This window comes from Gouania willdenowi, chromosome 5, assembly GCF_900634775.1.
Source record: "Gouania willdenowi chromosome 5, fGouWil2.1, whole genome shotgun sequence".
NCBI lineage: Eukaryota > Metazoa > Chordata > Actinopteri > Blenniiformes > Gobiesocidae > Gouania > Gouania willdenowi.
The window spans coordinates 21396810-21410336 of record NC_041048.1 but is presented as its reverse complement, the minus strand read 5'-3'; the positions used below and the strand labels follow the sequence as shown (position 1 = coordinate 21410336).

General features: G+C 39.4%; 1 protein-coding gene across 6 annotated transcripts in view; it reads left to right on the top strand.

Moving 5' to 3' along the window:
- The window catches only part of LOC114463175 (inositol 1,4,5-trisphosphate receptor type 1), a 115290-nt gene that overhangs the window by 89597 nt on the left and 12166 nt on the right, over positions 1-13527 (top strand). For all 6 annotated transcript variants that reach the window (XM_028446504.1, XM_028446506.1, XM_028446507.1 and 3 more), the window contains 10 exons: positions 998-1181; positions 1282-1535; positions 4153-4353; positions 4432-4542; positions 5415-5510; positions 5634-5777; positions 6361-6468; positions 6618-6810; positions 8069-8191; positions 13132-13307. In XM_028446504.1, the coding sequence (XP_028302305.1) occupies positions 998-1181; positions 1282-1535; positions 4153-4353; positions 4432-4542; positions 5415-5510; positions 5634-5777; positions 6361-6468; positions 6618-6810; positions 8069-8191; positions 13132-13307 (1590 nt within the window). The remainder of the gene's footprint in view (positions 1-997; positions 1182-1281; positions 1536-4152; positions 4354-4431; positions 4543-5414; positions 5511-5633; positions 5778-6360; positions 6469-6617; positions 6811-8068; positions 8192-13131; positions 13308-13527) is intronic.

Here is a 13527-nt window from a genome sequence, read left to right as displayed (position 1 = left end):
ATTTGGTGATTTGCTATAAATCAAGATAATAGTGATACATTTGTTTGGTTACTTTAATGAATGGATACAGACACATATACCTTGTTAAAAAGTATGAAATAGCCACAAAGTGAGGAAAAGAAAAAAAATGCATAAAAAACTGTGAAAATCATTAATATTGTAATAATCGTTGATTAATCAAATCGTAGCTTTACTTCACTAATTTTGGCCCGCAAAGAGTCACACATTCCAAAATTTTCCGTATCAGCAGCGCTCACTCGTGCGCCACACCCCCTATGCTGTGAAAAATTACTGGTGAGAACCCTGGCTATTGTTTGATATCAGCAGCTTAGTAGATATTTAATTCCAAATAAAGTTGCAGATGCAGTTTCGGTGCATGGAAGTATTTTGAAAAGTGCATGGCGTTGGTTCAAAAACGGGAGCAGAAACACTCCATAGAGACTCACATAGTCACTGTCTGTGGTTAGAAAAATGATTTTCAAGACATTTTGCAACACTGAAATGTGGTTTTAGAACCTAGACGCTCTTATGGTTTAAGTGGCGACCATTGTGACTAACTTTCGTTAGCGTCAGGCTGCCAATGTTGATACCGTGTTTGCTTCACTTTAAGAAAAGTTTCATATGTGAGTGCGTTTTTAATCGCCGTCAAATCTTATGCATCTGAAATTTACAATCTGTGTGATGAACATTGAAAACGATAGACACGTTAGATTGTTAGATTCAGATTAAAGTAAAGTAAACCCATGCTGCTTTCACAGAGAATGATACCAGCTAATGAGGGAAGCATAAAACCAATGAGCAACTGCTTTAAACACTCAGCGTGTGGTAGAGGAAATGCAATGTAGCCAGATTACTATAAATCAAAGCAACAATCGTTGACTATTTGATTGTAAAATACGTCGTTCACTGTGATATTTACCCAAAATTACATACTGATATTTATTGACTTAACTCTGTGATGAACTTTACACTATCAGTTTTGCTGTTTTCTGCACAGCATTCGTTTTTCTGCCGACTGACGGAAGACAAGAAGTCAGAAAAGTTCTTCCGGGTCTTTTACGACAGAATGAAGTCGGCCCAGCTCGAGATCAAAGCCACTGTCACAGTAAACACAAGTGACTTGGGAAACAGGAAGCGAGATGATGACACCCAGGACAAAGACATGCCTGTTCGTAAGAAAGGTCAGCTATCCCCTGGACTGAAGCCATTATCATGTAATGCATAACTTGTATACGTTAGTTTGTTAACTCGTTTCAGTTCACCCTTTTTGATGTATTATAGCAAGAGATTCAACTGTAGTTATGACAGAAGATGTGAAAGAACAACTTTTAGAGGCCTCGACTGCCACCAAGAAGGCCTTTAACTGCTATCGGCGTGAGGCGGACCCTGAGGACCACTTCAGCTCTGCAGATGGACAGCCCAGTTCAGGAGACAAGAACCAGGACGATGGAGAGATGAGTCTTTTGATAATTATCATGCAGCCGATTCTTCGCTTCCTTCAGCTTCTTTGTGAGAATCATAACCGGGACCTACAGGTGGGTCAAATTAAGTAAAAGTCTTTAGCTTTCATGATTGTTTTTCCTAAACAGTCGCCTGACTTTAGTTCCTCTGATGATTATCTGCCTGTGTGTGTTTTTCTAACGCAGCCTTCAGATGAAGTCTAAACACAGCCGTAATGTCCACTTTGCAACGCTAAAGCCTTTAATCAGTGGTATTTGGATGAGAGGTTAACCTGGATTTCTTCTTAACATGAAAATGGAACAATTGCATAACAACTTTAATTGTAAATCTATGAAAGCTGCATATGCTCAGCGTTATTATTCAGAGATTTCTATGAGTCTTTGTTTTCCACTGGGCTTTATAAGGGCACACTTCTCATGCCCAAATAACTACAGACGTTCATAGAGGCACCATTCCCAAGCAGAGCTACACATGCTTCTTTCAACATCAAAAGAGCCCTTTAAGCCTCTCCTACCAAACAATAGGTCACAAATCAACCACTATTTAAGAACGCACACATGGACCCGATGTGCCCAGCAATGCAGTTTATTACAGGCGTGTGTCGCATACATCATCATTCATATAACCATTATGTATTGGATTATTAAACTTTCCTAATGACACATAGCCCACACATGATAAAAAAAAGCTGTTTAGCAGCTTGTTGGTTGTAAAAGCTACAACTTTTTTTGCACTTGTCATCATGAAAATAATAGAATCAAATCCAAGATTATTTTTATTTTCATTTTTACCCACAAATACCGCTAAATATGTTACAATACTTGAAGGTATTTGCTGGTTTGTTTGTGTGCTGACAACGTGGCTCTGAGGATGGATGGACGGATGGATGGATGGATAGTGGATAGATAGATGGGTGGATGGATGGATGGATGGATGGATTGATTGGTAGATGGATGGATGGATGGATAAACAGATGGATAGATGGATAAACAGATGGATAGATGGATAAACAGATGGATAGATGGATGGATGGATGGATAGATATTTGTGTGTGTGCTGGCTGATGGAGTGCTGGGTTGTGAGTGTGTGTGCGTGCCTGTTGCCGTGACGACAGTGTGTGTGATTGCTGTGTGCTGCTGCTGAGCTGTCACTGCATGGAGTTGCTCCGTTCCTCAGACAAAGTTCTTCTCTGCCTTTTTTTCGCTGGCTCTGCCATGATATAAGTTTGAGAAAAGTGAATTTGTAGACAACCGTGTCTATAACCTAGCATTAGTTTGTATTGGGCTGCCATAAAGCAGTACGTCTTGCCACCGGGTTGGAGGCAGCGAAAGTTGCAAGTGCAATTTTCTGGTCATAGACACCAGATGGGGGATGAAAGACCCCCCAATCACCCCATAAACACTTATTTCCCTCACAGGGACTACGAGAAGGATTTATTAAGGTGAAAAAGTTACTTAGTTCTGCTTTAACAACAGCACAAGAAATGCCGCAGACCTGCACTGCTCGCTGTCACAGAGGGGGGCGGAGCTTCACTGTTAAATTTCTCATCTAAGATGAACTCTTGCTGGCTTTCAACAGGACTGTTTCCATGCTTAGTAGTAAGAATTCATAAGTAAATTTTAAAATGTGGAACACCATAAAGTACCTCATCTGTACATGACGGTTAAAGGGACATAGACATGGTTAAAAGTGCATAAAAAATGGCAGCTATTGGATAGAGATGCTCGAGGGGCTAAAGATGTCAGCTGTGCCGACCCTTGGCCTAGGGGACGGGGGTACATTGCAAAGCATTGAATTGCAACCGACTGTCGATAAACTATGACTGAAACAAAAAGGCGATGTCAAAACGTGAGCAATGTTCAGAGTCCTGAAAGCATCAATGGCTCAAGTCCCCAATTACAGCAGTAGAGCTGGTCAGTTTATCAACGATACGGATTAAAGAGACATATCTCTGTACTGCTGACATATATACTTATCAACAACACATTAAAAAATCCAGACTTGGTTTTATTCATTGAATTGTTTTTTTTTTCCTTCATTTTTTATATTCTGTTGAAACTTCAAAAGCTTGTGCTTTCAAGTTTCAATGTCAAGTTTCTTATTTATTTATTTATTTTATTTTTATTCTCTTTTTTTAATTTTCCCCCTCTTTTCTCAATTGTATTATTTCTATTTTGTATACTTATGTATATATATAAACATTTAAATATTGTTCCTTTCCCCTACATATTTAAATACTATCAGCTTGTTATTGCCTCCCCCCTCACCCTCTAATAGCTCAATACCATTATTATGATTATTATAATATCTCACACACACACACACACACACACACACACACACACACACACACACACACACACACACACACACACTTACTGTATTATAATGTATAAGATTTGTGAATACTGTCTATTATCTATGGCATTTTCTCTGTAATTGTTTCTATCTTTGTGTTGTATGTGGCAGAAAATAAAATTAAAAAAAAAACCAAATAGATATAATAAAGAATAAAAAAGTTTTAAAATTGAGTCAAATTATGGTTATTTTTAAAATTATATTTAATTTTTTTTGGTTCTTTCCAAAGTACCATTGCATTGTTAGTGTATCGTCTGAGCTCTGCTACTATCATTTAATGCTATGCCGCCATGAGCTTTCCTGATAATCTTTACCTGATCTAACTTTTTGCAGAACTTTCTCCGGTGTCAAAACAACAAAAACAACTACAACCTTGTGTGTGAGACTCTGCAGTTTTTGGACTGTATCTGTGGCAGCACCACGGGCGGTCTTGGTCTGCTTGGTCTGTACATCAATGAGAAGAATGTGGCCTTGATCAACCAGACTCTGGAGAGTCTGACAGAATACTGCCAAGGTCCCTGCCATGAAAACCAGGTGAGACGACTTTGAATGACAATGCTGCATTTACGTTTCTGCTCAGTTTATTGTTGATTATTTTCTTGTATTTTCCAGAATTGCATTGCTACACACGAGTCCAATGGGATCGACATAATCATTGCCTTGATTCTGAATGACATTAACCCTCTTGGGAAGAAGCGGATGGACCTGGTGTTAGAACTAAAGGTGAGAAAGCTAGTATTATGCATAGGTGCATGTAATGGATTACAAGTGCAACTGTAATTAAGTTGCTTTTCAATATTATAATTTCAATATATATGTGTAACAACATATATACATAACGAATAAAGGCTTAAAGCCCAGTTTAATTTAATTTAATTTCATTACTTTTATGGGTATTTGTACTTTTTGAGTATATTTCTAAATCAGTAAGTTTACTTCTACTTACAGTAAGTACTGTAAAATATAAAAGAAGTAAAGTAATTCATTTCCTCTCTACACCCAACCATTAATGAGTAAATTATAATTTTTTTTTTGTTTTAAAATGATCAACGGACATTGTGAAACTGCAAAAAATGAAATGACCAGACAACAATCAAATGTATCACATCATAGCTGACTAACCAGATTAAATGTAATGCACCTAAACAGCATTTCCTCTGTTTTAGAGTTCATAAATGTATCTATACTTAGAGCCTGAGATTTTTATTTTTATGTTGAATTTAATTAATTGGTGTTATTTTATTTAGTAAAGAATTGTACTTTTTAACAAACCTTTCATTTTATAAAGATGCCTTTGCTGAAAAACAAATTTCAATTGTGACAGATTTGGTCTCTTCCTTTTTAAGTTACTACATGAGATGGTTTACTGTATACAAGGGAACCGTGGCGAGATTTATTACCAAATCAAACATGGGGGGTGAAAGTGACTAGTAAATTTTACTTTGAGTACCATTTATTTGAGCTGCTTTTTACTTGTACTTGAGTCCAATCTTAATCAAGTTACAGTATTTCTACTTGGAAAGGATATATCGGTACTCTTTACACCTCTGGTGTTTAAATTAATGGAGCCTCTTTTCTTTTTCCCTGTCTTTCAGAACAATGCATCTAAACTGCTGCTTGCCATCATGGAAAGCCGTTATGACAGTGAGAACGCTGAGAGGATCCTTTACAACATGAGGCCTAAAGAATTGGTGAGTCACTGACGTTGTCAATGGGATTTTTGATTGATTGCATCACAAAGCAAAATCCTCACCTTAACTTCAGGTTAAATTGATCAAAATGTAATAAACAGGTGTGTGTGCGTGTGTGTGCAGGTGGAGGTCATAAAAAAGGCCTATCTGCAGGGAGAGGTCGAGTTTGAGGACACTAAAGAGGAGGAGGAGAATGATGAAGAAGAGGAACATGATGCTGCTTCACCGCGAAACGTTGGACATAACATCTACATTTTAGCTCACCAGGTTTGTTTTGTTATTATTGTGGCTTTTAATAAAATGTAGAAAGTGTGATTAATAGGTCTGTCCTTGGCCTTGGTGGTTGTGGTGCTGGTCTTCCTACTGTATGGGTTGTTTCTCTGTGCGGTTGGGCTGGGGGGTATGGGGTGGTGGCACTGTCCACCAAGTGGTCATACCAGCCTATCATTGCCTGATCTCATCAGATCTTTGAAGCTAAGCAGGTTTGGACCTGGTTAGTAGTTGGATGGGAGACCACTGAGAATTCTAGGTGCCAGGATGGGGGACATTCGCTCTGGTGGTATCTGTCATTGGGCAAGACACTTGCCTAGTATGAATGTAGTGTGTGACTGAGTGCTGGTGGTGGTCGGAGGGGCCGATGTCGCACTATGGCAGCCTCGCTTCCGTCAGTCTGCCCCAGGGCAGCTGTGGCTACAATCGTAGCTTACCACCACTAAGTGTGGAGTGAAAGAATAATCCCTTGATTCTGTAAAGTGTCTTTGAATGTCCAAAAAAGCGCTATACAGTATAAAATTGATGTATTATTATTTCTATGCTTTTCCTGTTCCTGTGTAATTTGTGTTGTCCACAGCTGGCACGTCATAATAAAGAGCTGTCCATTATGTTGAAACCCGGAGGAGCAAGTGGTGAGGGCGACGAGGCATTGGAGTTCTACGCCAAACACACTGCACAGATAGAGGTCATTGTATTGTTGCATAAATTTGATCATTTACCATTTGTTGGGACAAAAGATAAAAATCAATTCATTTATAAATTTTTTAATATATATTTATTTATAAATGTAGCCGAGTGAATCATTTGAGGTGACCGTGCGTCATCTTCGTTCAGATTGTGCGACAGGACCGCACCATGGAAGAGATTGTGTTCCCTGTACCCAACATTTGTGAGTTCCTGACCTCAGAGTCAAAGCTGCGTGTTTACTACACCACCGAGAGAGACGAGCAGGGCAGCAAGATCAATGACTTCTTTCTCCGAGCAGAGGACCTCTTCAATGAGATGAACTGGCAGAAAAAACTCAGAGGTACATTTCGTACTTGATTACACTTTAAATAGTTATTTTATTATGCTTCAAACGATAGAGGGAAATGCTGTTTTTCTTATGACCAGCATGAACCTCAGTGTTCACAGAAGTAGGAATAACTTCACGGGATTTTAGTAATGCAGTTTGCTCTCTGGCTCACTTCATCTGCACAGTCAGTGAAGAGACAGACCACATTGGAAGCTGCTGATGGTTTGTTGTAGAAAGTCAGTATATGTTTATAACACTGTAACCCAAACTCTTTGACCTCACACAGTCCAACCTTTCTTTACAATTTTAAGCAGACTGCATCAATGTACATTGCGTGGCATTGGCTTCTAGGTTGATCCATGCAAGGATCTCTGCTCTATACTATAGAACCACAGCTGAACCACATGCAGTAAAAGTCCCGGACTTAGATCACACTCCTCAGTTTTGAAGTACGTGGAAAACACATCTGTCACTTTATGCACATAAAAAACTTTCCTTTGAATTGACGAGAATTGATCGGATTATGTCGCTTACAACTTTATTACTAAGTTTTCTTTAAAGAAATGCTTTTCAGAAACCGATTCAGTTCAGATTATCATATTTGTACCAATAGCAAACCAATAAATATTCCTAAATTGCATGTTTTGTTCAAACTCACCAAATAACCCTTAGGATGAAAAGAGGCAATTTTCACAAAACTGATGGAAGGATGTACATCAGCATTCCAACAATGTCATCCAGCATGTGGTTAAGCTATGCAGCTTTTCACCATCAGAACACGGACGGGAACTTTCCATCTTCTTCTCATACGCACACCAAGCCTTAAATGTGTCTCTGGAGGAAATCCTCTGCATCTGTTATTCCTTTACAGAAAAAACCTCAGAGTGCGTAGAACAAAACTGATGGTCAAAAGGATGTATATGGGTGGATGGGTGGACGGATGGATGAAGCCAATTTTCAAAAAGAAAGGGCAGATGTTTTTGCAGTAAAAGGAAAAGCAGAAAAGGGAAATAAAAATGAAAGAATGATTAATTGCTGGTAGTTCGTTTGTGAGGAAATGTAATGAATGCACAAACATCAAGGATATCTATATATACTAGTATCAACCCCAGTCATACAAATACTGGGAAATGGCGTTCAGTTCTTTTCTTGATTTAATCTCACAATATCACGTTAACATGTTGTGTAAAGGCTCTGTGTCTGATGATATAGTAAAAAATTGCCACAGTTTTCCATCTAATTGTGTGTTTGTGTCATTTCTCCTTTCCAGCCCAGCAGGTGCTTTATTGGTGCTCCAGAAACATGTCGGTGTGGAGCAATGTTTCATTCAACCTGGCCGTGCTCATGAACCTGCTGGTCTGCTTCTTCTACCCCTTGGAAGGGGTGCACGGAGGTCAGTCACTGTCCAACTGCTTCATAACCTATGAGTTATCATCAACGAATAAAGATAAATTAGTTCAAACTGCTCAACTTTGACACAAGAAATAAAATAAAGGAGACCTTCTGATCCTCTTTTACCTCATGGCCCTGATCTGCTCACATCTAAACACCTGATCAGGATTAAGAGCAGGTCATGAGGAGGCCTTTATCTTTACATCCGCCACACCCTTTGGCAAAGGATTGTCTCAAAGCCTTAGCTGACATTTGCCTTCCAGTAGATTTGCAACGTACAGTAAACACACATCTAAACAGATACTGTACCTTTGCTGTGAGTGCGTGTGATGGCTCTGGTGTTCTTAAAATGCCAGATATTGTGAAATAAACATCTTTTAGGGGTTTTAAAAAACTGTGGCTGCATCCGATAAACAAAATCAAATGTAAATGGAGGAATTTGTTTTGTCAATTTCGTTAAGAGAAGGAAATCATTTCCTCATTCTAAATTTAAATCAAACCCATTTTAAGTGTAAATAAAACCTCAAACGTTCAGGCTAGGACCAACAGCTGATCACATGAGATCAAAGGAAAATACACTCAAAAGCGTTGAGCTCATCTGAGGCAATTTAAGAAATCTATTACAAAGTACAACTCTGTCATACACACGAGTGTGTGTATATATATGAGGTTTATGTGGTCCTTGAGTTAAAGTTACTGTTAGTAAGAGAAGTCCAGAGGCACAGGCACAACTTTGAGATAATTTGGTATTCACATTAAACCTGTGGATAAATAATATTGAATATTTCTGTTTGAAAAGAATTTGGGTTTTGTTTTGGTTTTTGTGCATCATCACGTGAGGCTTTAGCATACCATCGGCCTGCTTCAACAGGCCCTTTTATGACTTTTGTTCCTGCCTTTTCTCTGACGCACACACACACACACATGCAAACAGCTTGTCCTTCCCTCGCCCAATGATTTGCTTGGAGCTTTAGAATCCGGGTTATAAGAGCAAGGGATCTAGGTCAGTGTGTTCTTCCTGCATGCATGCATGACTGCCTGCCTTCTCAAGTACAGCTTTAGTTTGCGTCACACGCTCATGGCACACGCTCACATTTAAATGTTTCTCACTTGCGGCATTTCAACTGTTGATTTTAGAGGTGTTTGTACATAACCTTCCGTCTCCTCATGGAAACGAGAAACAAGTGTTTGCGCCCCTCACACACACTGCGGCACGGCTGGAGCTGTCTGTCTGTAGCGGCTAAGTACTTATGAATCATTCAGCTGCGGTATTTTTAGAGATGACTCTTATGTAAGTGGCACCTTCCATGTGATTCCCATTGGGACTGGGTAGGGGAGAGAAACTAAAGGGTTTAAGGCAGGGCCGTCCTACTCCTGTCTTGGAGGACTCCCATTCACCAAGTGTCTCACGGCTCTGTACAAACTCCAGCACACGTCATAGAGAGGGACATTTATCAGACTCAGGGTGTTGGAGTGGGGAGACAGCTAACCTTTCCTCACATGGGCCCTTCAGAGTTGGGCACCCTGGTTTTAAACACTTTTCATGATCAGCCACATTCACCCGTTTACACTAACATTCACACACCAAAGCTGATAGCGCTGCTATACAAGGTGTTATTACTGGGGGAAATTTGGCATTTACCGGTAGTGTATTGCCCAGTGACACTTCAACACTGAAGAGAATAGCCTTGGAACCGAACCACCAACCTCTCCATTAGAGAGACATAAAACCTCTTTTCTTTACTATAAAGTGCTCCTCCTTCAGATATCTGTGAGGTTACAAGTACGTTAAGTATGTTTGAAATGCAGAAATTAAAATAAATAAAAAATCATTAAAGACCATGTAAAGCCATTTTCTTCTAAACACATTAAATAAGTCCTAAATGTGTTCCTTAAAACATGTAAAAAGCCATTCAACCATTTATAAATTAATTGTAGAGCTCGGCTTCACTGTGTTTAAAATTTCTGTGTTCAGGATTTAATGGGCGGGTCAAAAAACTTAGTGGTGTTACGTAACGGAGGCATCAATCACATAACCCCGACCGTGCTGCTGAAGCGTATAAATAAATTCAGCGCATTAGCTTTGGTGGTTTTGCCGCTTGCTTTGGAGTCACGGATAGCATCTCTTATGACGGTTTGCAGCTAGCTAACCAGTCAACCTGTCAGCTAACCAGTCACGTCTCCTCATATTAACAGTAAACACACACCTTTTATCCGTGATTGACTCCGTTTGGCGGCGCTTCATATCTGCTGCAGCCATGAAAGGGAACAATAAAGAAAGTGTTTATTTGTACACTTGCCTTACGGACCACCCCTGGTGCTATTGGTACGGTTACCGAAGTACAGGTACGTAGCATCTTAGGGTTAGGTTTAGGATTAGGTTTAGGGCGCTGGGCGGGGGTACACCCTGGACAGGGCGCCAGTCCATCACAGGGCAACACAGACAAACAACCACTCACTCATTCATTCACTCCTATGGGCAATTTAGAGACTCCAATCAACCTTACAGTCATGTTTTTGGATTGTGGGAGGAAGCCGGAGTACCCGGAGGAAACCCACACAGCACGGGGAGAACATGCAAACTCCACACAGAAAGGACCCAAGTGTCCACCCCAGGGCTTGAACCCAGGACCTTCTTGCTGTGAGGCGGACGTACTAAGCCACCGTGCGCCCCTGCTGATTTTGTATTGAATCTTATTTTATCTGAGAAGATATCTGACAATGACTCAGACATTCACAAAATCAGCACCACCAAGAAACAACCTCTTATGTCATAACCCCTGGTTAGGACATAAGAGCCTTATGTCATAACCAGGCGTGCACACAATGTTCAGAAGTGTGATGTGTTACACAATATACAAATACAAATGCCTAAAGGACTATATAGTGAAGTACCTTAGGATACTAGACAGCTAGTGTTTGTTCAAACAATAACATTGCTACAGCAGATTTCATATAAATTATCCTGTGTTTAATAGCTTTGCAGACAGTGAATCGTGCAACAGAAATACTTTTTACTTTTAAAAGTGTTTTTGAGTACATTTCAGAGCCTGTACTTTCTACTTTTACTTGAGTAGATATTTGGATGAGTACTTTTTACTTTTACTCAAGTAATTTTTTTTTACATAGGTATTTTACTTATACTCAAGTAAGGAATCTGGGTACATGGGCTGTTAAACATTTCACTTTATTTCTACGACAACATAAAGTATAGGACAATGATGTTATTATTGTGCTAAAAAAAAAACGAATTTGCACACTTGGATCAATGCAAATAAATGTTTAATATTAACCAAGCTTTTGTTCAGGGTAACCCAGAAAAATAAAGGATTGTATAAATCATTGTAGATGTACAGACTACTCTAAAGATTGGTGGCTATTCTCCTTAGTTAACCTTAAAATAGCCCATTAAGATTCTCTGTGTATTTATCTTCTGGACAAATGTATACTTAATGGTGCAACTGCTGTAATAAAAAGTGCTTAATAAATAAAGTTTGATTGGATTTGTGAACAAATCTTATCGCTTTCCAGGATATGTTTTAAGTTTTGAATACAATATGTAATATAAAAAAATCTAAGGGTTTTAATTTATCAAAGCACCATTAGGGGTAATTGTAGTGAGCTTTATTTATAAACTCTTTCAAAAGATTATTGACAATACTTAATGTTAAATCAGGTAATGTTCACTGGCTGGTAGTGACACAAAAGCATTCTATTGGATCTGCCACTGGGCAATTCTCCGGCTTAATTTTCTCCCTCTGAATCACTAGAATATCCTCTCTGTTTAATGTCCTGTCACACAGAGCTATAAGCGTGTTGTAATAAATGATTAACAGGCAGCTGAGTGCAGGACATTGCTGCTCCGAGCTTCATTTGAAGTTTAAAAGTGGCACCAACACACACCTTTGTGTTGTACATAAACATAAATAAAACTATTATAAAGTGGAGAAATGCACAAAAAAATGTAAATAAACAGACAAAATCAAAGAAAGAAAGTAATCTAATGCAATACACAGCCCTAGTAAAAAAATTAAAAAAAAAACTGTCACAGCCAAAAAGGCCTATTCTGTAAATTGTATTTCAAGAAATAAAATCGTTTATAAAAGTACTTTTAAAGCAGAACTAAGTAACTGCGCTTAGCGCTCCCCCTAAAGATCCCTTTTGGTTATGTCACTGTCGTAAAAACTCTGCACCCCCGCCGCCTGCCCCACCCCAGCTACATACACACCTTTGCTCTCCCAAGATGCAACAGTGATAATAAGGGTGCTTTCACACATATAGTCCCATGTGACCATGTGAACAGTATGAGGAAGAGAGACAAGTAAAATAAATGAATGATGTGGATAATACGGAAGGTAGTGTGGAAATGTGTGTGTGTTTGTTTGTGTGCTGACAAAGTGGCTATGAGGATGGATGGATGAATGAATGGACATTTGTGTGTGTGCTGCCTGATGGAGCGCTGGGTTGCGAGTGTGTGTGCGTGCCTGTTGCCGTGACGACAGTGTGTGTGATTGCTGTGTGCTGCTGCTGAGCTGTCACTGCACGGAGTTGCTCCGTTCCTCAGACAAAGGTCTTCTCGGTCTTTTTTTGCTGTCTCCGCCATGATATGAGTTTGAGAAAAGTGAATTTTTAGACAACTGTGTGCAGCACGGAGGCAGGAAAAGTTGCAAGTACTGTTTTCTGGCTAGAGACAGCGGGGGGGGGGGTGAATGACCCCCAATCACCCCATAAACACTCACAAAGACTACAAGAAGGATTTATTAAGGTGAAAAAGTTACTTAGTTCTGCTTTAAGGTGTTTTTTTTTTGTTTTGTTTTTTAATAAATGCGCATCTTTTGTTTATTGGAAATACACCAAATACAATTGATGTTGTAAACATGACTAGTACATGTATACATGTACAGTATGTTAGTATATTTGTTGTCACCCTCTTTCATGCAGGAATGCTGGATCCCCATCTGTCTGCACTGCTATGGATGGGTGTCCTGGCAACACTGGTCATCGTCATCATCATGCCCCAACCCATGGGTATCCGTGCCCTCGTCATCGTCACAATCCTCCGTCTCATCTTCTCGGTGGGCCTCGAGCCCACACTATTCCTCCTGGGTGCTTTTAACGTGAGTGATTCCTGCTCAGTGCTCATAGTTAGCATAGCATTTTGTTTTAATCATTTGTGCATCTTTAAGTTCTGGAAGTGTTTATATCAAAAAGTTAAATTTGAGTTACTACCAACTAACTGTTAGCCTTCATGTCACTGCTGTTACTTTATGGGGATAATACACATTGGTAAATAACATGACAGTTTCTCTTTGATCACATCACATTGTTTTCATTATT